Raw genomic sequence first — 27,986 nt, 5'->3', positions numbered from 1 at the left:
CAGCGTTAATGCTCACCTATTACGCTGGGAGGGCCTTAATTGGCCCGCCCGCGTAAAATGGCGGCGCGGAGCTGATTGCCGGGCCGAGCCCACCCGACCAATGAAAATCCCCGGCCTGTGGTTTTCTGCACATTTAAAATCAAACGCGTGGAAAAAGGGTTGGGGTTTTATGTAGAAAAGGGGAGCCCTGCTGTGATAACTCTAGACTATTCATCTGCGTTGACTTTCCTTTATTTATTCTTTACCTTAATGTTCTCTCTCAGTGTTTGTTAGCTGCTGGGTGCTCCAATATGTCACCATTCATCATGTGACCGTGACGCAGGCTGTTGACCATGTGGGCCTCAAGGCCTGGGGGCAGAGTTTTGCCCTTGGCGGGCGGGGAGCGATCAGGAACAGACAGCGATTTCACGCTGTCGGGCCAGTGAAGGCCCACCCAGCGCGAAAGACAAGCGGCAGCGCTCAGCACTGCCTGTGCGGGCGTGGGGAGGAGGCCGAACGAACTTGGCGCATGCCTGCGGGTGAGCGCTTCATCATCTCCCCGAGGCACAGGGATGCCTCAGGGAGACGAAGGGTTGTTAAAAAAAAAAACAAAGAAAATAAAATGCAATAAAACACGTCCCCCCTCAGTTGACTCTTTCTGTCACATGAGCAGGGACATGTTATTAATTCAATTTTAAAACTTTTATTTTATTTTTATTTGCTTTTGGAAATCTCATCCCGCCCGTGGATGAGGTTTCCAAAAAAAACGGCAAAGGCCGCTTGGCCTCTTCGCCTGCCCGCCAACCGCTAGGTTGGATGGGCAGCGCAAAATGTAACTTAATGGCCTTAACAGGACTATTAATTGTCGGCGGGCGCTCTGCCACCTCCGGCGAGCGCTCGACAGCCAAACTATTGCGCGACTGCGCGTGGACATCGGCAGGCTGGGCTGACGTCAATGCGCGTCATTTCCCGCTTGAGCGGATCGGGCGCGTGCCTGCCTGCCTGCCCAGCGGAAATTTCTGCCCCTGATCTTCTCTACGCTCAGTAGGGTAGGTTCCCCTGCCCAGCAGGTACATTGCAGTTGGGGGTTTTAAGAGGTTGAGGCGGGCGGGTTTTGAGCTCTGTTCCCGCTGCTTTCAGCCCCCCCCTCAACCCCACAAATGACCACCTACACTTACTGAATGGCGATGTCGTCAGTGCAGGAATGCCGTTTTAACACCTGGTGTTGGGGGGGTGGTGGTTGCACAGGACCTACTCAAGAGCCAACAGGTGGAGGTGAGTTTAAACGCTGGCCAACAGGAGCAGGCGATCCAATATGACCCTCTTCAAACTGCTGCCAAAGGTTAAAATTGCTTGTGATAAGTCACAATGCACTACTCTGCCGCTAATACGGATCAGTGTTTAAACTAATCCCCCTCTTTAAGGCCACAAAGTCTAATTGCCATCTCTATAGGATATCTAGAGATTAATTGCTGCATTAGACATAACCTAGCATAGGTTTACAAGGCTAACTTTCTTGTGAAATCCTTGTCGGTTAGGAAAATAAGTGTTGCTTCCCAACCGTACCACTACCCCAACCACCATCCATCCCCCACCCCCCCACCCACCCCCGAGTGCTGCAAGGGATTGTTGCTCTTGGTCTGTCTCCCTGGTCTTGCCTCTGTCAGCGATTGCCTGCCAGCGCTAATAAAGGTAACCCGTCCCGGCATTCTCGGGCTCCCAGCCCAATTTTTGTTGCCATCTCTCGGCCCCTGGAATCACAGCTGACAGGCTTCAGGCAGGAAATGTCCTGGCCCTATTTCAACAAGCCCCATCAGCTTAATGTCCTGGGTCTAAGGCTGACCTCCCCCTAAAGATGTTCTATCCCTTCCCTTGGACCTGATGAAAATAAATAAATAACCCTGGAAATCAAAATTCCCTTGAATTTAATTTCCTTTAGGCAGGCTACCGTGGAGAGGATTAATAAAATAAAACAATGATAATACAAGGGATGGAAGGAAAGGAAAATTATATTTACAAATATATTGCCACACGATCAAATGCCAAAGCACAGAAGAAAGAGAAAGAACGATAATAACCTCGTGCTGGTCTCTGCTGATCTGAAGCCTGAAATTTACCTCACCCAACAACAATTAAGCTCCAGGTATCCCATACGGCTAACGTTTATGGGCTTAAATGGGGCAGGTTTGCTTAAACACTGATCCATCTTACAGAACCATAGAGTCATTTATGGCACAGAAGAAGGCAATTTGGCCCAGTGAGTCCATGCCAACTGTCTATAGAGAAACCTAGTCAGCCCCATTCTCCCGCTTTATCCCTGTAGCTCTGCAAGTTTATTTCCATCCAATTTCCTTTTGAAACCATTGTTTGTTTCCGCTTCCACCACCCTTGTGGGCAGCGAGTTCCAGGGTGATTGTCACTTGCTGCATAAAAAATGTCTTCTTCACATCTCCCTTGCATCTCTTGTCCAAAATCATATATCTGTGTCCCCCAGTTCTTGCATCAACAGCTAATGGGAAGAGTTTTTCCTTATCTACCTTATCTAAACCTGTTATAGTCTTGTAAACCTCTATCAAATCTCCTCTCAATCTCCTTTGCTCCAAGGAAAACAACCCCAGATGATCTAACTTAACTTTGTAGTTAAAATCTCCCATCCCTTGAACCATTCTAATAAATCTCCTCTGCACCCTCTCAAGGATCCTCACATCCTTCCTAAAGTGTGGTGACCAGAACTGGCCTGTAGTTGCTAGGACTGTTCTTCCACCCCTTCTTGAATAAGGGTATCACATCTAATGCCACTTTGGCACCACCCACATGGCTGGGAAGATTGAAAAATTATGGCAATCCCTTCCACTATCTCCCCCCTAACTTATCTACTCTAAGCATCGCCAGCCTTTCCAACATCTCCTGCCTCTCAATTTTCACCCCATAACCGAACCTTTACCATCTCCACGTCTGCCAATATTTTGTCAGCTTCCTCTTTCTTATTAAATACTGGTTCAAAGTGCTCAGATACAAAGTGCCCTGCATCTCTAAGCATGTATCACCCTCTCTTGTCCCTAATAGGAACCACTCCATCTCTTACTACCCTCTTACAATCTATATGCCGGTAGAAGATTTTTGGGTTACTTTTTATGTTGACTGCTATTCTATTCTCATATTCCCCCTTTGCCAGTCATATATTCCTCTTCACTTCTCCTCTCAACCTATTATATTTGATCTGGTTCTCACTTGAGGAGCTCACCTGACATGCACCACACACCGTCTCTCTATGTTCCATCATATTCTCCATCTCCCTCATCAACCATGGAGCTCTGGCTTTGGTTCCTTCGCTCATTTTACTCTGGAAAGATCCCTTCTCATCCCATTGAATTTAGATCCTTCCAATTTAAACGTTGTACTTTAGATTGTTCCTTGCTTTTCTGCATTAATAGTCTAAACTTTATGGCACGGTGGTCACTCTTACCCAAGTGCTGTCCAGCTAACACTTGGTCTATTTGGCCCACCTCGTTCTCCAGTACCAGGGGCAGGATTTTTATGTCGTTGGGCGGGCGGGTCTGGGAGTGACCATGGAACTAACCGCCGGCCGTGATCGAGCCCCGACCATGATTCCATGCTGGCTGGCCAATTAAAGGCCAGCCAGAGTGAATCGTGCACTAAATGCTCAGCACTGCCCGGGTGGTGGTGGTGGTGGTGGTGGTGGTGGGGGGGGGGGTGAGGAAGGTGAGTGCGGAAGTCAGCGTACGCCCGGCGGGTGCGCTCAGTGAAAGCTCCCCAAAGGCACAGGGCTGCCTCAGGGAGCTGTAGATTTTTAGCATTAAAAATAAACAATTGAAAAATAAGGAAAACATGCCCCCCTTATGTGGCTCAGGGGCACGCTAAAAAATAAGTTTTAAAAGTTTTTTATTGATCACTGCTTGAAAGCCTCATCCCGCCCGTTGATGAGGTTTTGCAAAAAAATGCAAAGGTGGCTTGGCCGGAAGGTCAAGGGGGAGAAAAAAAACAAACAAATTTAACAAATTAATGAATGGACTTAGCAGCCCTCTTAATTGTCGGCGGAAATGCTGCTGACACCGGCTGCGCGCACCCGCTGACCGGAATATCGCGTGAGCGCATGATGACATCGCCAAATGTCATCGTGCACTATCTTTCTCCCGTTCCAATCGGGTGTGCACCCGCCCAACCAGGGAAAGATTCTGCCCCAGATTCAGCAATGCCTCCTTTCTAGTTGGGCCGAGAACATGCTTGTCAAGGAAGTTCACCTGAACACAATTTCAGAAGTTACTTCTTCTCCTTTTCCCTCTATTCTAACATTATCCCAATCGATATTTGGGTAATTAAGATCCCCCCACGCTATAGTTGTTGCACATCTAACCCAAATGGATTCTGTCTGTCATTGCCCTCTTCAGGCTATTATCACTTTCCAACACCACAATGCCTTCCCTATTCAGTAATACCATCCTACCTCCATTTTCCCTTCCCTATCTTTTCTGATCATTTTATGTCCTTGAATATTAAGCACCCAGTCTTCAGCACTTTTAAGCCAGGTTTCTGTTATTGTCACTACATCGTATTCCCACATGGCTCTTTATGCTTGTAGCTCACCAGCCTTATTCATTACACTTTGAGTGTTTACCAACATGCATTGTAAACCTGTCTTTATAGTCTTCGTACTCCTTCTTAGTCTGCTCCTATGTAATATGGTGCTACTCCCTTCTCTAATACTGTCTGACACTCTCACTTATGCAGCAAAGTGTGCATTATGTGCCTATCATTTGACATATCAGGGGTCATTTTAACCTTTGGCGGCTTTTGGGTGGGGTGCAAAACTGTCGGGTGACCCAATATCATCCAATCCCAATTATTACTCAAAGGTTAAAGTTACCCCAATTGAGAGTAAAGCCCTTGGGACATCTGTTGCACGGCAACCACATTAATTCGCTGAAGCTACATCAGGAAGCTAAGGAAAGACCCCCATTCAACTGTTTTCCTTCCATCTCGAAAATGGGCTGGACATTTTAATCTTGTACTTCCCTTCGCAGTTCGACACAAAACAGGACCAAAAAAAAAGCAAGACCCTTTTCTCAAATGCTAACTTTAAAAGGTATGATTTGCAGCATTCCTATAGAAACGAAAACGACCGAAGGTATAAACGAGCAAACCTGGTTGGCGGTGGCTGTAGCCGCAAAGGGAACACTTGTGGCAGATGTCGTTGCCGCGGATACGGCTGCAGGATTAGCACCGTGCATCATGGGTACTTATTTTTTTAAGAGGGAAATCACAGAGAGCGATGGAGCGGAAGTACACAGCAGAATTCGGGGGGTGAGGGGGTGGGGGGGAGAAGGTGGTGGAATTTTGATGGAAGAAAGCAAGGCGACACACATCGGAGAGTTAGTGCAGCAACAAGCCCGCGTGATGTTATCACCAGCGAGTGACGTGTGTGCCCAGAGCAGGAGAGAGCAAAGAAGGCAGGGGAAAGTAAAGAGGTGGGACAAGGAAAGGATGAGGAAAGAAGGAGGGGTGTTGGGGTAAAAGAAAGGGGTGGGACAGTGGTGAGGAGGAGGGACAAAAAAAAGTGGAAACGAGTAGCAAACAAAATGATCGTAAAAAAGAAAAGGGAGAAAAGGGAAAAATTGCTTATTAAGAACAACAACGATTATATAAATCAACGCAACAAGCTCACTAAAAAAAATTACACACCTCTTTAAAAAAAAATATCAATTAGGGTTATATTACATAATATCAAAGCAGATCAGAGTCATGCTTTATTCTAAATATTCTGTCAAACTCTTAATTAAGCCACAACAGTCATTAACAGAAATCCATAGTTATCCATTATTGCAAAGCGACATTTATAAACGTTTATTACTGCTTCATAATCATTAATAGGATCATTTTTAAAAAGCTAAATTATGCAACAAGAGCTTTAATAATTCTAAACGGACCTTAGCAGTGAGAAGCACAGTCCCTTCAAAGTCCACTCACTCGTATATTGAAAAGAACTGGCTGGTCAATTAGCGACTTCAATTTGATGGTCAATTTCAGCAATTAATTTCAGAATTATCAGATGAAAAGGTTTGATTGATTGGGAGCGGGTAATGTTGGGGGGGGGCATTGGTGGGGAGGTGGTAGTGGAGGGGCAAAGAAATCACATGCAATTTAAAGGAGCACCACTGCCATTAAAGGGGAAGGTCCTGCGTTGCTGCCTATGCGTGCAATACAAAACTTCATCATCAACAGGAAGGTCTCTTTAAGTCCATGGTAAAAACATTTTGAACAAGCATTGGGAAAGCATAAATCATTGCATAAAATATTTCCCTTTCGCAAGTCATGGTTGCAAGTCCAAAATGGAGAGCAAAACGGTTTGGACTGATCCTGGAACTGAGGCATGTCCAAAAAATGTATCGAACGCTAACTGAGGCTGTCCAAAAATAGACTGCAAAGGAAAATGAGGAAGTCCAAAATCGTCAAAGGGGGAGGCGGGGGTGAGGAAAATCTGGTCTGGAATACGCTGCCTGGAAAGGATGGTGGAAACAGATTCAAGAGTAACTTTCAAAAGGGAATTGGATAAATACTTCTAAAGGAGGCATTGGAAAGAACAGGGAAGTGGACTAATTGGGTAGCTCTTTCAAAGAGCTGGCACAGCTAGGATGGGCCAACTGGCCTCCTTCTATCATGGAAGATTCTCTGAACTACACTATTGCATTTCTCAATGAGAATTGTGATGACCAATGCTATTTTTGGTTACTCTATAGTACACCCTACATTACCTCAAGAGGGAGGTCTTGTGGTGCAATGGGTGGTGTTCCCTACCTCTAAACCAGAAGCTTTGGGCTCAAATCCCACTCTGGGGCTTGATGGCCAAAGAAAGTGCGGTCATAGTATGACCAAACAGGTAGTGTGTCAACCTGTAAATCCTTCTAATATGGCAGGCGGTAAGAATGGGAGAGTCTCCTAGTCAGCCATGCTTGATGTGGAATGGTGCTTCTCAAGCTATCGCCTCTGGTAACAGGCTAGCAACCTAATCCAGGAAAAGCCAGCTATGGAAACAGACATAGGCCATGTGTACTCCATTTGCCTCATGTGTCATTAGGCATGGGGAAAGCTTCTAAGTCTAAGCTAAGACTGCTACCTTGGCAGACATCAGTAAACTCATCCTTTCATGGATCAAACCCAATCTGAAGGTTCAATTCCACAGAGACCTATAAAAGCATTAGGGAAACTTGTTGAAATCTTCAACTCAGCTGATGAAGGTAAGAACAGGAGTAGAGTACTCAGCCCCTTCAACCTGTTTTGCCATCCAGTTAGGTCATGGCTGATTTGTATCCTAACTCCATCTACCCACCTTGGTTCTGTAACATGCAATGCCCTTGCTTAACAGAATAGCAAACACTTTACTGGTAAAAGCACAACTATTGGAGATGGAAAGTGGGGGTGTAATTAGTCACATGATAGATTTGAGAAAGGCCATTTGGGTCATTTTTGGCTCATCCATCCGACAAAGACCTTATGGTTCTCCATTCAAGGTGTCTCACTACTCAAGGGGCTTTTGGTGGCATTATTCTCACCGGGGGTTTATGCCCTGTAATGAACAGCAGCCTGAATCAGAGGTGACATGAGGGAACATGTTTAATAAACAGAGAGCTGCTCTGATTTGGAAGGCAGGGTTCAAAAGGGCGATGGAAGCAGATACAACAGTAACTTTCAAAAGGGAGTTGGATAAATATTTGCACGGGAAAATAATTCACAAGGGCGAGGAAGAGGAGGCGGTGGCATTATCGCTAGACTGGCAATCCAGGGACCCAGGGTAATGCTCCGGGAACCTGGGTTCGAATCCTACCACAGCAGATGGAATTTGAATTCAATAAAAAAAACTGGAATTATAAATTGGATAATGACCATAAAACAATTGTTGTGAAAACCCCATCTGGTTCACTGATGCCCCTTTAGGGAAGGAAATCTGCTGTTCTTACCTGGTCTGGCCTACAGCAGCCTGACCCACAGCAGCAGCAGCAGCAGTGTGGTTGACTCTTAAATGCCCTCTGAACAAAGGCAAATAGGGATGGGCAATAAACGCTGGCCTAGCCGGCGACGCCCACACCCCATGAATGAGTATGTAAAAGAAAGTGAGGGGAGTGTGAGCGGGGCGCGAGCATGACAAACCGAATGGCCTCCTTCTGTGCTGTGTCATAGGCGCAATGGTGAGCTGATCGCAGCGGTGGAGTTTGAAGGACCTGTGGATAAAAATTCTACAGGTTCAGATAATCGAAAAACAAAGCTGGCACCTACCAACACTTGTAGCGGGTGTCATGCACAATATTGAGCCTGCCCATCATGCATTGCAACAGGAAGGTGGATTTGAAAGGGGAAAAGAATTAAAACAACCCATCACATGTGTAATTAGAAATCATTGTAACAAAGAGGAAAAAACTTGTTATTGAGGGAATCAGAGGCTTGTGCTATGTCAGCACAATAAAATCACACAATAGTCTAATCTACAAGAAAACAGTGTGCTTTGTGAGGAACACATACTTAACCATGTGTGCTGGTAGCTAACTTTGTTTTTTTTTCAAAATTGGTTTGGGTTCCCTTTGCACTGCCAGCACAAAACCTATTTCGCAAACGAGGCTTCTTCCCCAGACCGTTTCCCCTCGCCCTTGGTGAGGCAGCTATGCCGGAGGCGTGTGGAGGCTCAGGTCCTACTCCAGAGACTTGAGCGCGTAACCCACGCTGACAGCTCCAGGGCAGTACTGAGGAAGCTACTGGATCAACCCTACGGAATCCTTTTGTGAGACGTTAAAGCCAGGCGACATTTGCCCTCTCGGGTGGGTGTAAAATACCCCGTGCCACTGGTTTGAAGAAGAGCTGGGAAGTTTGCCCCTCCCCCGGTGTCCTGGCCAATATTCATCCCTCAACCAACATCGATAAACAGGTTATCTGATGACTTATCACCCTGCTGCAGGCACAGCCTTGCTGTTGCAAAATTGGCATTTCCTATGTTTTAACAGTAAACAGTTTTCTAATGGTTTTTCGAAATGAGTGCAGCATTGATTTTCCTTGAGACAGGGTTTGTACTTTGCAATATGATGAAATTCTTTATATCTTACAATAAATTCACCTACTGCTCATCTCTTTTGTCACTTCTGGAGAGTGTGAGCTCCCAGGCCAGTTGCCATTGCCATATAATTAGCCGACCACTAGGAGGTGTGCAAGAGCAGCAAATGGTGAACCCCACACTCACAACCTGACTGACCTTCTCTCCCCAAATCTCCTGAAAGTTTCAGCTGACGCTAGCCTTTCAGAGGAGGGAATTCCTGCTTTCTACTGCCCTTAGTGTGAAACAAAGTGCTTCCCAATTCCATTTCTAAACATCCTAGCTCTAACTGTAAGATATCTTCTTATTGTGGATTCTGTCTGTCCACCCTGCAGGATGCTTTTATCATTTAAAACACCTCAAACACTCATCGAACTTCTAAACTCAAGGGGATGCAAGCCAAGTTTCTGCAAGCTGCCCTCATAATTTAACACTTAGTGCCCTGGTTTCATCCTGGCAAACCTACACTGTTGTCTCTCTCTAAGGCCAATATATCCTGCCTAAGGTGCAGTGCCCAAAGCATCTGGAATTAATTGGTAGCATTCTCACCTCTGTCAGAAGGTTGTGGGTTCAAGCCCCACTCTAGGGGTTGTGCATACAATCTAGGCTGACACTCTGGTGCAGTACTAAGGGAGTGCTACACTATCAGAGGTGTTGGCTTTCAGATGAGATGTTAACCTGAAGTACGATTTGCCCGCTCAGGCAAATGTCCCTGTGGCTCAATGGGAAAAAAAGAAGACTTTTTAAATAATTCTTTCACAGGATTTGTGCAGCATTTGTTGCCCATGCCGGGTTGCCCTTGAACTGAGTGGTTTGCTAGACCATTACAGAGAGTCATCCACATTAATGTGAATCTGAGGTCACATGTAGACCCTGTAAGGGTGGCAAAATTTCCTTCCCTATAGGGCATTGATGGGTTTTTACAACAATTGATGACAGATCCATCACTGATGAGAACCACTGAGGCTAGCTAGGGGAGGGGGGGGTGGGATTTGAACCCATGTCCCCAGAGCAGTTGCCTGGGTTTTTACATTATAAGGCCAATGACATTACCACGATGCTGCCACCTCCCCATTTCCTCGGTGGTCTCATCGATATTTCTCCCTCACTAGCAGCAAAAACAGATATTCTTTGTTCACTACCCGCTTGTCGGATCTTGCTGCACAAAACTGGCTGCTGTATTTGCCCACATTACTACAGCGGCAGCCCTACAAAAGCACTCCATTGGCCGTAAAGCGCTGGAGAACATCATGAGCACGAGGTTAGGTGCTACGTAAATGCAATTTCTTTCTCAATAAAGGTCCGCTGCTCTTAATTCAGCTTCTCACACCATCAAGCTCAGCAAATGCCATTTCAGCCCAGCCGACACACAGAAGTTATAATAAATTTTGTACCTGGCCAACATTTATCCATCAACCAATATCACTAAACCAGATTATCCTGTTGCCATTTCTGGGAGCTCGTGTGAATTGGCTGCCCTGTATTTCGAAAGCACTTTATCGGTTGTAAAGTGCTTTGGGACGTCTTATAGTTATGAAAGGCGCTATATAAATACAAGTCCTTTCTTATAATTGCAAGTATCTAATTTGACTTTGTGAAAGGTATGGTGGCAGTGAAAAGGTTTCCGCAGCAAGTTTGGTTCAACTGTAGTGACTTTTCAAGAAGTGCATTCGATTTGGTACAGCTGAACGAAGTAGGGCTGCAGCGGCCTTAAAAACACAACCACATAACATTCGAATGCTTTATACAGTAAATGGAAATGGAGAACAGCAAATGGAAGGGCACTGTTCATACCAGCACACATAATAGCCTTGAGCAAAATGTGAAGCAAATGGAACATAAAGCAGCAGTGATAATATTATCAGCTCGGTTGCACTAACTCGCAAACATCTGTGGCTGAATGCTGTGGGTCCCTGTAAGGCCAGAAAATCTCGGACAGCCCCCAATATGTCACTCCCCCTTTTTAAAAAAAAAACAAATCAATTGCCCTCAGAAAGTTCATCACAGTTGTTGCCGAGGACTCTTTTTTTTTGTACGTAGTGAGTAAAAGAAAATGGTGAAGGTTATTAACTTTGTCGTTTAGGGAGAGGTATGTACAGAGACCAACAGCAAACGCTTTATAAATAAAGACTCTTTGAATAAAGATACAGTGACAAAACATTAAACCAGCAACGGAAGGAAATAGGAGAATGGTGCAGCCCGTGCCAATAATTATAATTGGGGCCAGTGAGCAACTGACTTGTTTCCTCTGTAATTAGTCAAACCTTTGCACCATGGCTTAACTCTTTCATGTTCCTTTATTAATGGAAGTGTGTCCGGCTGTCATTTACTTTGCTAGGCGATGCCACAGCCAGGAAGCAACTTGCCTTTCACTTTGGAGATCTTTGGGCTCAAACCTAGCCCCCAGGCTGACGGGCGTCGCGGTTTTACAGCAGGGCAGAAGGCCGCCCTCTGCAATGTGTCATGCCCTTCGGCTGAGCGATCTCTCAATTTTACCCTGCGTTGCTGTTCTCCCCAAGTAGTCTTCTAATCTTCCTCAGCTTTGAGGGTTAATTGACCGTATGACCATCAGACATAAGTCACCACTGGCTTTGTTGGTCCATGTGAATTGAGGTTGCGTTGTCTGAAGCCAATTCTGAATGGTGTGGATATTTAGCACTACTTGACCAGGCCAGTTAGCCAGGCCTAAGAATGATTGGCATATGGGAAATGGAAAATGACACACTGGTGCAGTACAGGCTACTCTTCCAAGTTTAACGCTGATGTATATTATTGAGCAGAATAATGGGATTCTTACTCTGTGTCTATGCTGCACTTAACCTGTGGATGCTAGGTATCACTGGGTACCTGAAAGAGAATATATGCCAATCCTCAGCATAAAACATTCCTAACCGGTATCAATCAGCCTTGGCTCAGTGGATAAAGCTCTTGATTCATTAGTCAGAAGGTTGTAGGTACAAAAAACTACTCCAGAGGTTTAAGCATGTAATCCAGGCTATCATTTCTGTACAGTATGGAGGAGGTGTTGCAATGTCAGAGATACTGCTTTTCAGGTGGATCAGAAGGATCCCAGTCTTTCGAGCGAACTGAAGTTTCCCTGGTGTCGTCACCAATATTCATCACGAAAACAGATAATCTGATCATTATCTCACTGCTGTTTGTGGGAGCTTGCTGCGCATTAATTGGTTGCTGTGTTTCCCAGATTACAACAGTGACTTCAATTCATAGTATTTTGTTGGCTTTAAAGTACTTTGGGATATCCTGATGTTGTGTGCCAGGTGCTATATAAATGCAAGCCTTTCTTTAGTTCACTCTACACATGAAATGAAAACAGGCAATAAGGGCTGGGGCAGATTGAGCGTGAACCTGTGCTGATTCGAGCTCCAGCAGAAAGCGGAACATTATAATTAATCTGCAAACCCTAACGGAGTCTCAGCCAGGGTTCCTACTTACAACTGCCACCCCATGACCGGACCCCAACCCCCCCCTTACCCACCACAACCACCCCTCTTCTGGAAAATAGGCAGGTCAGCCATCGGCCAGTCTTGGCTGTATTGGCCCCCTAGGGTTGAACAGTCTGTAGATGCTTGTCTGACCTCACATGTGCCAAATGCTCGTTGGCGTACCCTTTCACCTTTAACCCCACTAGGGGCCAGGCACTCATTATTCCAAAACCTAGCTTCCAAAGTTGTATTTTATCTCCCTTCCCTCTTCAACAAGAGAAATGCAAAGCGGAAAATCATTTGGCATTGTGGCTTTGCTTTCCTTTCTCCACTGTCCTCTTCAGCAAGAAATCAGCAGAGTGACCAATGCTGAACCCTTTCTATTGTTCTCATCTAAAAGTGGGTCACTACAGCAAGTGATGTATCCCAAATGAACCTATATAGGCGCTCCCAGAATTGCCACTGTGATGAGTGACACTTAACCTCTTCATATCCTTTTCTACCCTTCACGAGCTGAGCTTAACAAAGCAACATGTGAGAATCCTGGTATAAATGATACTGGGGCTAAAAGGGTTAAACTATAAGACCAGGTCAAATAAATGAAGCTTGTATTCCCTGAAGTATACGAAAGTACGAATTAGGAGCAGGAGTGGGCCACTCGGCCCCTCGAGCCTGCTCCACCATTCAATAAGATCATGGCTGATCTGATGGTAACCTCAACCCAACTTTCCTGCCTACCCCCAATAACCTTTCACCCCCTTGCTAATCAAGAATCTATCTAGCTCTGCCTTAAAACTATTCAAAGACTCTGCTTCCACTGCCTTTTGAGGAAGAGTTTTCCAAAGACTCACGACCCTTCGAGAGATAAAATTTCTCCTCATCTCTGTTTTAAATGAACGACCCCTTATTTTTAAACAGTGACCCCTAGTTCTAGATTCTCCCACAAGAGGAAACATCCTCTCCACTTCCACTCTGTCAAGACCCCTCAGGACCTTAAAGGTTTCAATCAAGTCGCCTTTTACTCTTCTAAACTCCAGCAGATAAAAGCCTAGCCTGTCCAGCCTTTCCTCATAAGACAACCTGCCCATTCCTGGTATCAGTCTAGCAAACATTCTCTGAACTGCTTCTAATGTATTTACATCTTTCCTTAAATAAGGAGACCAGTACTGTACATAATACTCCAAATGTGGCCTCACCAATGCCCTGTACAACTGAAGCATAACCTCCCTACTTTTGTAATCAATTCCCCTCACAATAAATGATAACATTCTATTAGCTTTCTTAATTCTTTGCTGTACCTGCACACTAACCTTTTGTGATTCATGCACAAGGACACCCAGACCCCTCTGAATCTCAGAGCTCTGCAATCTCTCTCACCATTTAGATAATAAGCTTCTTTTTTATTCTTCCTGCCAAAATGAACGATTTCACATTTGCCCACATTATACTCCATTTTCCAGATCTTTGTCCACTCACATAACCTATATATATATATCATTTTGTGTCCTCCTTACGCCCTCTGCACAACTTACTTTCCTACCTATCTTTGTGTCGAAAGCAAATTTAACCACCTTTCCTTCAGTCCCTTCATCCAAGTCATTTATATAAATTTTAAAAAGTTGAGGCCCCAGCACTGATCCCAGTGACATGCCACTCGTCACATCCTGCCAGCCAGAAAATGGCCCATTTATGCCAACTCTCTGCTTCCTGTTAGCCAGCCAATCTTCTAGCTATGCCAATATGTTACTCCCTATACCATGAGCTTTAATTTTCTGCAATAACCTTTGATGTGGCACTTTATCAAATGCCTTCTGGAAATCCAAGTACAGTACATCCACCGGTTCCCCTTTATTCACAGGCACATGTGACTTCTTCAAAGAACTCCAATAAATTGGTTCAATATGATTGCCCTTTTACAAAACCATGTTGACTCTGACTGATTGCCATGATTTTTTCTAAGTGCCCTGCTATAACATCTTTAATAGTAGCTTCTAACATTTTCTCTATGACAGATGTCAGGCTAACTGGCCTGTAGTTTCCTGCTTTCTGTCTCCCTCCCTTTTTGAATAAAGGGATTATATTTGCTATTTTCCAATCTATTGGAACCTTCCCCGAATCTAAGGAATTTTGGAAAATTAAAACCAGTGCATCAACTATCTCACTAGCCACTTCTTTCAGGGCCTTAGTGTGAAGTCCATCCAGGCCTGGGGATTTGTCAGGCCACAGCCCCAACAATTTGCGTAATACCACTTCCCTGGTGATTGTAATTTTCCCTGAGATCCTTCCTCCCTTCCATTTCCTGATTGACACCTATATCCGGGATGTTACTTGTGTCCTCTACATTGAAGACCGAAGCAAAATACCTGTTCAATTCGTCCATCTCCCTACTTTCCATTATCAATTCCCCAGACTTACACTCTGGAAGACCAATGTTCACTTTGTGAACCTTTTCCTTATTTAAATATCTATAGAAACTCTTACTATCTGCCTTTATATTACTAGATAGCTTTTTCTCATTCTCTAATTTTTCTCTCCTTATGAATCTTGTTGCCATTCTTTGCTGTTCTTTATATTCTTTCCACTCTTCTGACCTGCCTCTCGTCTTTGCGTAATTATGTGCTTTTTCTTTAAGTTTGATCCTGTCTGTAACTTTTTTAGTTAACCACAGATGGTGGGCCCTCTCCGTGGAATTTCTCCTTCTCATTGGCATGGATATATTCTATGGGCAGAATTTTCTGCCTGGCGGGTGGACCGGTTGGTAGTGGGCGTGGAGCTGATCGCCGCCCGCGATCGGCTGCGCGCCGCCATTTTACGTGGGCGGTCCAATTGAAGCCCGCCCAGCGTGACGCGCAGCCAGTAGCGCTCAGCAGCGCTACCTGTGCGGGTAGGGGGAGGGGGGAGAGAGTCGGGGCCTGCGCGCGAAAGAGCATAAACACCTCCCTGAGGAACGGAGCTGCCTCAGGGAGATTAAGTTCATACTAGATAAAAATTATTTAGACATGTCACCTCATGCGTCAGTGTCATATGAGCTGGGACACGTTGATGAATTGTGAAAAAGGTATTTATTTGTTTAATAAAACCTTCGGGGAACCTCACCCCGCCCGTGGATGTGGTTTCCTGAAAAATGCGAAGGCCGCTTGGGCTCTTCGCCTGCACCCCCCGCCCCCCGCCGACCTTAAGGTTGGACGGGCAGCCCTGTTAATTATCTAAATTAGTTTCCGAATGGCCTTAACAGGCCTTTGACAGTTCGGTGGGCGTGCAGCCGCCTCCAGCGCACGCCTGCCAAACAAAAGATCTAGATGACACACGGGGACGTCGGGACGCACGCCCGACATCACCGCGCGCCATTTTACATGTCGGTGTGCCGCGCCCGCTGACATCAAAATTCTGACCGATGTGTTCGGAAATATCCCTTTAAATGTCTGCCACTGAACTTCTATTGACATATTCCTTAATCTCATTTGCTAGTTCACTTTAGCTAGCTCTGCTTTCATGGCCTCATAAGTGCCCTTACTTAAGTGTAAGATACTAGTCTCGGGCGCATTCATTTCTCCCTCAAAATGAATGTAAAATTCAATCGTTTTATGATCGCTGCTACCTAGGGGTGCCTTCACCAGGAGGTTATCAATTAAATCCTATCTCGTTCCTATGTGTCGGTGCAGATTCGGTGGGCCAAAGGGCCTTTTCTGCACTGTGTGATTCTGTGATTCTGTTGTTCATCACCAGGTCCAGTGTAGCCTGCTCTCTGGTTGGCTCCAGAATGCACTGTTCTAAGAAACTATCCCAAAAAACATTCTATGAACTCCTCACCTACACTACCTTTGTCTATATGATTTTTTCCAGCCTATATGTAGATTAAAATCACCCATGACTATTGCTGTACCTTTCTGGCAAGATTACGGGGTGATTAAATTGAGGTGATTAAAATAATTAAAGGATTCAAGGTAGATAAACTATTTCCTCTGCTTTGGCGGGGGGGTGGGGAGTCCAGAACAAGGTAGGGGTGGGAGGTGGTAACCTTAAAATCAGAGCCCAGCTGTTTAGTGGTGAACTGACTCTGTGTCAGTATTTGTATCTGTGCTAGCTCCCTTGACAGAAATGTCAAGCTGGTTGAAATAAGCCTGTATGCATGCCCCCCTTCTCAAGCTGGGCATAAAGGTATTTTGTAAAGTTATCTGTGGCCCACAGTCCACACTGCTGATGATTCCAAAGCTCAGTTTTCAATCTTACATCATCTGTACGGCACTCATGAAGTGCCCCAAACTCATTCTTTTAGAGCCAGCAGAGGGAGCAAGACTTTATCCCATTGCTCCAAATTAGATTCAAATCCAGCTTTCAAAGCAGCATTCCGCTTCACTATTAGGGCTGAATTTTGCCGTCGGCCAGCAGGGGGGCGGGACCCGCTTGCCGATGCACAAAATGACGTGGGGTGACAATGGGAGGAACCCCTGACGTCATCCCGCCCCACTTAAATCTTCAGGAAGGCGGGGCCCCAGCGAAATCAGCTGCGTGCCCGCCGACCTGTCAATGGCCAATTGAGGCCATTGACAGGATCATTGAAACAATTAAAGGACCTGCCCCTCCAACCTTAAGGTTGGTGGACAGGCCAGGAGCCCCGGCGGCAAATAGAGAAAACATAAAACCTCATCCAGCGGCGGGATGAGGTTTCACGTAGGGATTTAAAAAGTTGAATAAAGTTTTAATGAAATTTATTAACATGTCCTATCTCGTGTGACATTGTCACATGAGGGGGACATGTTAAGGATTTTTTTTCCCCTCTATTTTTAATGTTTATACAACTGTCAGCGATCTCCCTGAGGCTGCACTTAGCCTCAGGGAGATTTGTGCTCTTTCGTGCGCATGGGTGAAAGAGCGCATTCTCGCTTTTGGGGAATCCCCCTCCCCCCACCCGCACAGGGGGTGCATAGCGCTTCCCGCCGGGCGTCACGCTGGGTGGGCCTTAATTGGCCCGCCCACGTAAAATGGCGGCGGGGCCTGCTTCTCCGGCAGGGATCGGCTCCTCACCCACCGGAGATTGGGTCGGGCCTGTCCGCCCGACATGCAGAAAATTCTGCCCTTAATGTTGAGTCCTTTGACCCATTCTTTTACATTAAGTTTCTCTCCTTATCTCCAGAAGGTGCTGAATCTGAGTGAGTCACTGCCATTAGCATCCCCTCAGTACCTCATCTTAAGTAGTCAATTGTCATGGGTATGTCAAGACAGGAAGTGAAAGACAGAGAGAGAGGGAGAGAGAGAGAGTTACAGACAAATGATAGCCAGAGAAAACAGAGGCAGCAGCAGCCAGATCTTAAGAGTGAGAAAGGAAGGGAGAGGACTCTAAGAAAAAACGCAGAGATAATGAGCAAGGAAGAGAGAAACAATGGAAAATAGAAAGACTGACGAAAACAGAAATTTGTTGAGATTTCGAAGGGTGAGTGTTTAAAAAGAGATTACATTTACAAAGGGATTACTTTTTATATTAAATTCAGCACATTAATAAGTATGGGTTTCTTTAAATTTAATTTTATACTTCAAAGAACAATGCAATCATGCAGTTTCAACCAAAATGTCGCTCATTGAAGACTGGCAACACTCTTGTTCAAATTGTTGGGTAGCAACGAACTAGTCTCTTTCATGCTTGTATTTTGCTTTTCCAAGTCAGGTTTGGAAGAAGAAGTCTCGTCAGCCCATTTCATCTCAACCTTCTAGAAGACTAACCCCACACCTTCCCATTGCTCCATCTGGCTCTTTCTCAAATAAATCCTGCCTTGACCAGCCTTCATGGTGCCTGGTTTCCAGTATTAATCATCCTCAGTGTAAAGAGATACTTCGTGACATCAGCCCTGGACTTGCCCTTTGCAATTCTGACCCTCTTTTCCTATTGCCCAGGACATATCAATAAGTATTCTTCTGACCGTCCTGTCTCTGTAATTACATAGCTCTTTAGGATTCCCTTACAGGGAGTTAATTTGAACTTTTGGGTCATAGTGTAAATTGGGTGCTATCAATTCAGCTGCCCATTTTAAAGCTCTCCTGTATCTTGGTGAGAATGGGAGAGTTGTGTAATACACAGCAGATTTGATGGCGCTAGTTTTTCTCTATTACCTGAAATCAAAGTTATGCCTCCCCCCTCCCCTAGTCTTTCCTTCCATTTGACTTAGTCCATTTCTCTTCTGTTTTGTCCTATTGTTTTGTTTCTTTTTTCACTAAACTCTTACCAAGAATTAGTGTGGTAATCTAAATGGAGAAGTCTTCAGTGACTAAGCTTCACCTTTGTCTCGATATTCGGTTACATGCTATCCCAGCTTTGTAAAATTCAGCTGAACTGACTCCATGAAGGTCAGTTTTATGTAGCAGTCAACAGGGATGGAGTGAAAAGGGTCAAGGGGGGTCTCCCTTACGCCACTCTTCTTTGGTGGATGAGTTCAGAATCCAGAGAAGGTGGAGGAAGATGGCACATGCACTCACTGGCCTGGCCCCAGGTACGGGCAGACCCACATGTAAGCCACTCGCCATCCTGACTTGGAAATATATCGCCATTCCTTCACTGTCACTGGGTCAAAATCATGGAACTGCCTTCCTAACAGCACTGTGGGTGTACTTACACCACACGGTCTGCAGCGGTTCAAGAAGGCAGCTCATCACCACCTTCTCAAGGGCAATTAGGGATGGGCAATAAATGCTGGCCTAGCCAGCAATGCCCACATCCCGTAAATGTATAGTAAAAAAAAAGTAATTGCGACAGCTGTGCTTCATCATTGGTGTGAGCGGGCACTGGAGAGGTTACCATTGCTGGGCTTCCTTGTCTTGGCATCACTGTAAGACTCTTGGCGCCATCACCTGCATTCAGGGGGCAATTTTAACTTAACCCGCTCATAGAGAAGCTGATAGGATTGGGTGTAACGTTGGTTCTACCGCTGCCTGATTTCACTCTATGTTGAAGTCAACAGGCCGGTGTAAATCCAGCATTCCACCCGAGACTGTTTGGTTTTTCACGTCCAGTGAGTTAGGTTAAAATCACTGAAACAGAAATACCTGGAAAAACTCAGCAGGTCTAGCAGCATCGGCGGAGAAGACCCTTCAACAGAACTTGAGGGTCATGAGAACTTGAAACATCAACTGTACTCTTCTCCGCCGATGCTGCCAGACCTGCTGATATAGGTTAAAATCACCCCTGACGGTATTCCTTTCGAAAATGTGGAACTTCTTGTAACCCTGAGTCATTCCATCCTGTCAAATTTCATAGGGGTTAAATTTCCTCTGGTTTTCCACCGCTATGGCAGAGGATCCAGGGAAAATTTCCCTGGAAAGGTCTTCGCATGGGTCATCCACTGAAATGAGAAGAAGACCACTTTTCCCCCACCCTCCCCACAGCAATCAATAGCAGGGGGCTTTTGAGACCAAGTTTGGCTTCAGCTGAGCACATATCCCCTTCTTCCCTCTTGCTCTCTTTAGCCCCGTGGATGTCTTGACCTTCTGTTTCTCAAAGATGGCTCACCATCACCTCTGATACCACAATGGGATTTTACCGGGCGACCCGGGGGAGAATGAAACGAGTGGGGCCAGGTAGGAAATCCCTGCACCGAGATTTTTCTCCTATTTCCTTAGGTCGCTCGAAGTTAGGAAACAAAGGCTTTATATTTTTCAATCTTGTGATCATCCATCAAAAAAAACAAAAAGAAATAAGAGGGAAAATACCCAGGAAATCAAATCACTTAGAACTGAATTACTGGATTGCTATTGTTAGTATGTTTTCTCTTATCACAAAACACCAGCAAATCGCTTCTTTTCCCTCCCAGCCGCTCAGTTTCAAGCTTATATGGGCCCTCCTTGCCTTACCTGGTGGGATGAAGGCCGTTTGTTGATGTAGCTGCATGTTTGCGAGGGCCTGTTGATATTGGAAAACACCAGCGTTAAAGACAGTCGTGGCACCGTTGGCTTTTTCTAGTGCAGGTCTCTTTGGTAAGGGGGGGAGGACGCCGGGAGGAAGACCCTGGAAACAAGAGGTGAAGTAAGAGAAGTCGAGTAAAAAAAAAAACAACAAAGGGAGAGAAAACAAAAAAACAGAGAGAAAAAAGAAGAAAACAACACACAATCAGTATAGAGTGCAAAAACACGAGGCGGCCACTTATACACCGCTAACCATCTAGCAAGCAACAAGATTACTACCTGTGACAAGACAGTAAGAATAAATAAGCAGAAACAAAATGTACAGCAAGCATTACTCCATAAACTAATTTTTAACAAAAAGAAAATCAACAAGAACGTTTAAAAATAACTGCGTTGTACGTTACTACATGTGTCACACGAACTTACAATAAAAGAGGCTTAATATACAAAAGCAGAAAGCAGCACTGCTAGCTCCATGACAATCAACATTAAAAGCAATGTTAACTACAATCTTTTAAGAGCGATTAATAAAAGGAGTATCTACAAAATAAAATGATAAGCCCACCAACTTTAAACCCCCCCCCAAAATAAAAACTTGACATGCGACTCATGCAGGTACCTAAACACTGAGTAACAAACATTTACACGTTACGACTTTTAAACAAAAAGAAAAAAGCCATGCCAACCAGATAAGTACAGAATTATTATGAATACATCAATTTAACATCCCCCAGTGTTATGTCGGAGGGGCAATCCACAGGTGATGAACTGAGTGTGGTACTTCAGTTAACACTATGGTTGCTTGCAACTTTTTTTGGACAACTCAATCACAAATTGCCCGAGTTTCGCTTGGGCCGCTTTGAAACTTCGAAAGAATGAAGTCTTTCTTGTTAATAGTTTACTTCTCCTTGAATTGCTCATAGCAGATGGTGCCACAGTCAATTTATCACCGCCCTTTATTGTTTACAACAGAAAAAAATGTAATAATACTGATTTATTCCCCTTAAATAAATGTTTTAAGTTACAACTTGTAACCCTATTAAAGCTACATGCCAAGCTAAAAGGTGAAAGGTCATAGTACCAGGTCAAAGGTTGCCTCGAGGGGTCGCTTCAGTGATTTGACAGCCGACTGAGTCTTAATTAGCAGGCAGCGAGCACATGATGGCAATGGGCCAATGGGGTTCAAGCGCATTAACATAAACAGCAAGCAGAGGTGCATCATGGGGGCAGCAGTGCATTGTGGGGAGGTGAGGAAAAAAACAAATAAAAAAAACAAATCATCGGAATGCCATATACAACAAATAACAAGACTAGGCATGCACAATAAAGGCACTACTGAGTAGTTATTGTGAGGTTAAGGACTTTTACACAAGTATAAGTTAATTACAAAAACAATATCCTATTAAAACAAGGCAGAGCCTGTCCCCTGTGTCCTTTGCCTCTTTTGCTCTGGGCATCTCTAAAGCGCTTGAACACAGCACCAGCTCTCCACTTCACAATTAATCATGTTACATACATTTATAGATATCACACAACAAGGTTTTACTGCGGGCTAGTGTACATTTTATACTTATATATTTACATAAACGCTGTCGCTGTGAAGGGAATACACAAATCTAGCCTTAGGCAAAGTGACCAAGTTAAAAGCAGTTATTAGTCGTCGCTCGTTAATGTTACTGCCTTGGCCGATTCGTTCACTTAACAACAAAAGGGGGAGAGCGCAAACAATAGTCTTAAAAGGGTGCAGCACAAAACACAATTGCAAATCATATTGCCCGACTGTTCGTTTCCCACTGTGCTAAATCATGGGAACACATAAACACCGCGCCAGAGTTATTAACGGCTCCTTCAGATCCCCTGCCGGCCGCTTAGGCTCAGTTAGAATCGCGCTTGCCACTCACCATGGCGGCTGCAGTGGCAGCTGCCTGAGCAGCCGCTGCCTGATTCACTTGGTGCTGCGCAGCCTTTATCTTGGCCTGCAGGTGGGCAGGGGGGTGGAAGTACTTGCACTTTTCCCGGGAGCAGCGGCCCTTGATGTAATCCATGCACACGGTGACCGTGTTGTCGTTGGTGTCCACCATCGCGATGTCCGCTGGGTGAGCAAAGCGACAGTCGTTCTCGCCCCTGGTACAGTTTCCACGTTGGAACTCCCTACACACCTGCAGCAAAGAAGTCAACCGCAACCACTTAATTCCTCCTTAATCTGCTGCAACTTTTAACCAGTCCATAAAAAAAACACAAATGGTTTGAGCTCCTGGCCCACCCCACAATAGCCGGGGCCCTGACCATCAACGATGGAGGGGCAGTGGAGAAGGAGCAAAATAAAACACTGACAAGGGATGAAATAAGAACTGAGGGATTATAACTTATCAGGAAAGATTAAACAAACTGGGGCTTTCTTTCTCTAGAAAAGAGAAGGCTGAAGGTGACCTGATAAGAGTTTTCCAAAATTACGAAGGGATTTAAAAGGTTAGGTGCAGAGGAGCTGTTGCGGCCTGTTGCGGGAATCCAAAACTAAGAGGCATAAATTTAAGGCGCTGGTGTGTCACAGTCCACTCGGGGAGCCCGAGTCACTTTTCCATGCGTTGTGGTCTGGACCTATGGATAGTGATGCTAGGGGCTCCAACATTCTTTCCATCACATGGCTCACCAGGAATCTCTTCCGCTCTTACCGCCCGCCACTGGCGTGTGTTGGAAGGATTTGCAGGTTGATACTCAACCTGGTTGGCCGTGTTATGAACAAATCTTCTCCAGTCATCAAGTCCTGGGGTGGGACTTGAACCCAGAGCTTCTGCCTCAGAGGCACGGCTACCATCCACTTCACATCAAGGCCTCCATAAGCACAAGGTAGTTATTAATAAATCAAATGAGGAATGCTGGAGAAACTTGTTTTATCAGTGTATAGTTAGAATGTGGAACTTGCTACCAAATGGAGTGCGACAGGCGAATAGCATTGGTGCTTTTAAGGGGAAACCACATAAATACATGAGGGAGATAGTAGTGGAAGGTTACATTAATGGGGCTGGATGAATTAGGATGTGAGGAGGTTCATGTGGGGCGTAAATGCCAGCGTAGTCTAGGGCTGAACGGTCTGATTCTGTGTGTAAATTTTATGTAATCCAAAGTAACTCAATCCAGTCAAACAAAAAACATTTCATGGTTTAAAAATGAGAGCGCTTGGTGGCTATGAGGTGCTTCATAAGAGACTGTTACTAAAATTGGAGCTCATGAAATTGAAGGCAAATCATTGACCTGGTTAGGAAACTGGCTCAGTGGCAGGAGACAGAGAATAAAGATAATGGTCAGGTACACAAATTGGCAGAATGTGAAAAATGGCACCCCACGGCTAGAGACCTGTACCGCAGCCTAAAGTATTTACCATATTCATTAAAGATTTAGATGGTGGGATAGACAGCCACATATCAAAGTTGGCCAAGTTGACACCAGGATAGACAGTAGTTTAGATGGAAGGACAAAGTCACAGGGATATGAATAGATTTTGTGAATGGGAGAAACTGTGACAAATGGATTTCAATATAGGGAAAGGTGAGACCGTCCACTTTGGATTCAGACAGGATAAATCAGAGTACTGTCTGAATGCTAGAAACAGTGGAGGGCCAAAGAGACGTGGCAGTCCATTTACATAGGTTGTTAAAATGTCATGAACAGATACAGAAAACAGTGAAAAAGGCTAATAGAGTGCTAGCCTTTCTGTCTAGAGGACTAGAACATGGCAGGGTACAGGGGTCGAAGGGTTTGCTGCAGGTAGACTTTCTGCTACAGCTAAACAAAGCTCTACTTAGAGTGATCTGAGCAACTCTAGGAATGATATATTGACCTTGGAGGGAGTGCAGCATAGATTTACTAGAATGATTCCAGGCCTATGGGGGTTAAATTGTGAGGAGTGGTAACACAAATTACGATTATATTCTTTAAAACTTAGACGATTAAGTGACTTGATCAACATTTTCAAGATGTTAAGGGGAACAGATAGAGAGAAACTACTTCTGTTGTTTGGGGAGAATGGGACTGGGCAGGCACAGTCTAAAAATCAGAGACAGACTTTCCAGGAGTAAAGTTAAGAAACATTTCTACAAACAAAGGGTGGTAGAAGTTGTGGGAGGCAGTGGCATAGTGGTGTTGCCACTGAACGAGTAATCCAGAGACCCAGGGTAATGCTCTGGGGACCCAGATTTGAATCCTACCATGGCAGATAGTGAATTTAAATTCAGTTAAAAAAATCTGGAATTATGACCATGTTCACTAATGCCCTTTAGGGAAGGAAATCTGCCGTCCTTACCTGGTCTGGCCTACATGTGACTCCAGACCCACAGCGATATGGTTGACTCTTACCTGCCCTCTGAAATGGTCTAGCAAGCCACTCAGTTCTCAAGGGCAATTAGGGATGGGCAATAAATGGTGGCCTAGGCAGCAACGCCCCCATCCCATGAATGAATTTTTAAAAAAAGTTTGGAGTTCTCTTCCACCAGTAGCAATAGATGCTAGAATTGATGCTTATTTAAAATCTGAGATTGATAGGTTTTTTTATTAACCAACGATATGAAAGGGTGTGGGCAAGGGCAAGTATATGCAGTTAGGTCACAGGTTAACCATGATGTCAATGAATGGCATGGAACATGCTCGAAGGGCTAAATTGTTCCTATGTTCCTGGAAGAAATTTTAGGTATTAGGCCAGGTAAGCCTGTCCTTTCTTCTTTGAAGTTAAGTAGGAAATTTTTATGAACAGACACAAACTTCGTGGGCAGATAGAAGACCTGCTGGTCCATCAAACCTGCCCCATACTAATGATGGCTGGAGCATCCTGACTTGACACGTCAGTCCCACAAAGCCATGTACCTCCTGGGACAGGGAAAAATAACAGGGGGAAAAAAAACAACGGCCAATAAGGGAAAAAAAAATACTCTGGAAAATTGGTCTCTAATTACTGAAGGTCTGACTCAATCCCAATGTCTACGGTGAGGGGGTATTGCCAACCATAAGAGGCTATTTGAGGTTACAAAGCTTCCTTTCGAATCATATGCTGTAGGATGGGGTGGATCGGTGCAAATTGGCTCGAGGTACAAACAAATTTTAAGCATAAGACATTCAGAGGGATGGGTTTTCCATTTGGGATCAGGACCCCGACATCAGGGTCAAAGGTGGGTTCTGACCCATCGCCGTCATGGGATTAGTCACCTTACACGATTATTTTTAGGATTGGCCAGTTAAAAGCCAGGAGGGCGTGCGTGCCGTCCAATTAAAGATGAGGAGCGGGCTCTGAAAGCTGGAAGGCCAATAGGAAGTCCTCCAGCACTGAAGCCCACCAATGCAGGTAAAGGAGAGAGAGAGAGAGAGAGAGGGTGACTCAAGATGGAGCTGCCCTCTCAGCTCTTTAAAAGTTATGACAGTAAAAACGACAGCGGCTGTCAGAATACCTTTGTGGAGGAACAAGTCTTACACAGGTTGGACTGCGGCTGCAGCTGTAGCTCATTTAGATTATTGGTAGCAGGGGGCAGTTTTTACAAGATCTCTGGAACACTGCCCCCACCATCCCTGCTCCCCAGCCCCACCTAGTTTGCCTTCAGGAGGCTGTATCCTTACTCTGCCCGTGTTTCAGTCACTGCAGGGGGGCCCGCTCGTGAGTGGGTAGCTGTTCCAGACCTGACCTGTCCTCCTGGACTATGGGAAGGAGTCTGGATCGTTATAGGGAACTGATACGTTGGCCAGTAGTAGGAAATTCTGGTCCCACGGGTCCCCCCATCCACATCCTAATTTCGCCGCCATAATCCTGCCTCGAAACTCTGCTCCAGTCAGTAGAGGAGCAAAAACACTCCACATCCCCCGATAAAAGGAAACCCCGCAAAGATAAATGTTCTGACTTTTCTCTTCAGCAGAAAGACTTGACCATTTGAGGAGCAAGCGGGGAATTTGGGCCCCACAGTACTCACGATTTGTTTTGGAAGATCGCCCTCAGACGAGGTTCACTATCATGAGTGCGAAGCCGGAAAATTACCCCTGACATCATCGGACCCATGAAGTTTGAAAGAACAAAATTTGAATGCATCACCTTTGTGGTAATAAGGAAGCTATATTTACAGGGACCGTGATTTTAAATGGCGTAAGTGTGTGTCTATGCGTTTGGACAATTAAATGATGCAACTTCCAGTAATGTGATTATGCCTACATATATAAAAGTGGTTTTCTTAAATAAAATACACGATTTAATAATTTGTTAGTTCTTTCCATAATGTCTCACAAATGTCTCTATTCTACAAGGGGTAAGGTTCATTCACAATGTTTTCTTCTATCCAAATATGGGAATGCTTCCCTCTGTTGCTTCGTGTTTTCCAGTTCTTTCTCTCTATCTTGTACTCACAAAAAAAAGCACAAAATGTACAAAGACAATACAGCCTTCCATTAACTATCTAGAGAGTACTCTGTCAAAGGCAGGGCCCAACTAACAGCCTCCTGACTGAAGATTTGACAAATGTTCTCTCTTCTTCCCCCTGGCGACACTTGACTTCCATCCTATCATAGATGTCTCCCTTTTTTCTTTTCAGTCCCTGCTTTGCAATTGCTTAAAAGCTGTTCATTTCTAACTTCTCCCATTTCTGATGGAAGGTCTTCAACCTGACACACTGAGTCTGTCCTCCTGAGCATTTTCCATTTTTTTTATTATTCCAGATTACTGTTGTATCTTGGGTTACTTTCAAATACAATACATCTCCGTTGTGCACAAGGTATTCTAATTGTGTCTAACTCATCCTCATAATCTTCCAGTCCTAACCCAAGTGATTAACCAATTATTGTTTGCACAGCATTAATGCTAGTTTCGGCCATTCCATGTTTGGACTGACTTCTATGTGCTGTGGATTGGTTGAGAAACAGGTCACCTTACTATCTCCAAACTTGTTCCAATTGCGTCCTCACAATCTAAGTTAAACAACCTGCTTACATTGATAAGCTCGGTGCCTGCTGCCATATTAAAGACTCGGTTCATGTCCATGTTCATCTCCGTACTCTTTTCTTCAATGAAACAGGTGGGCAAAAGAGCGGGAAGCTCCAAGTGAAGAGTTAAAATTCTGTACTGCTGGCAAGAGCAGAATCATCTTAACCCATGGTGCAATCTCTTCTGCATTAGAAGTGAAGTTTTGTCTGCCTCTCTCCACCAGAATTTTTGAACGCAACGTAATTTCCATTTTGCCTCCTTTAACCTTTCAGTCTCTCCACCTCTCCCTTCTCCTTTCAGGCACTCCTTAAAATCTATCTCTTTTCGTCACCAGTCCTAATGTCTCTCTACGTGGCTCAGTGTCAAATCTTGCTCGATAACACTCCTGTCAAGTGCCTTCCGATGTCTCACTACGTCAAAAGCTTTGGAAAATTGTAAGCTTCCATTGCTGTCGCTAATTTCCTAACGTGTGCAAACCAATCATCAGTATTTCTACTCATTCGCAATAAAACAACACCAAAATATTACTTATCATCTCTGTATATAGTGTAGGTATAAAGGACTTTGTAAAATGCTGACAAAACTGACTTTGCAAGTTCTTCGAGTTAAACTAGATTGCTCTCTTCTGGAT

The 27,986-nt window shown here is 44.8% G+C and overlaps 1 protein-coding gene across 28 annotated transcripts in view; it reads right to left on the bottom strand.

Moving 5' to 3' along the window:
- LOC144694004 (muscleblind-like protein 1) overlaps positions 1-27,986 on the bottom strand; it is a 351,759-nt gene that overhangs the window by 18,452 nt on the left and 305,321 nt on the right. For 10 of the 28 annotated variants that reach the window (XM_078564304.1, XM_078564328.1, XM_078564303.1 and 7 more), the window contains 4 exons: positions 22,308-22,565; positions 20,356-20,509; positions 8,269-8,304; positions 5,142-5,236 (listed from right to left, as the gene is read on the bottom strand). In XM_078564304.1, coding sequence (XP_078420430.1) covers positions 5,142-5,236; positions 8,269-8,304; positions 20,356-20,509; positions 22,308-22,565 — 543 coding nt within the window. Of the gene's footprint in view, positions 1-5,141; positions 5,237-8,268; positions 8,305-20,355; positions 20,510-21,487; positions 21,542-22,307; positions 22,566-27,986 lie in introns of all 28 variants that reach the window. The other 18 variants (XM_078564322.1, XM_078564321.1, XM_078564325.1 and 15 more) reach the window with 6 other exon arrangements.

The sequence above is a fragment of the Cetorhinus maximus genome, chromosome 19 (genome assembly GCF_964194155.1).
Source record: "Cetorhinus maximus chromosome 19, sCetMax3.hap1.1, whole genome shotgun sequence".
NCBI classification, from domain to species: Eukaryota; Metazoa; Chordata; class Chondrichthyes; order Lamniformes; family Cetorhinidae; genus Cetorhinus; species Cetorhinus maximus.
The sequence above is the reverse complement of the archived record's forward strand: the minus strand, read 5'-3'. Positions and strand labels throughout refer to the sequence as shown.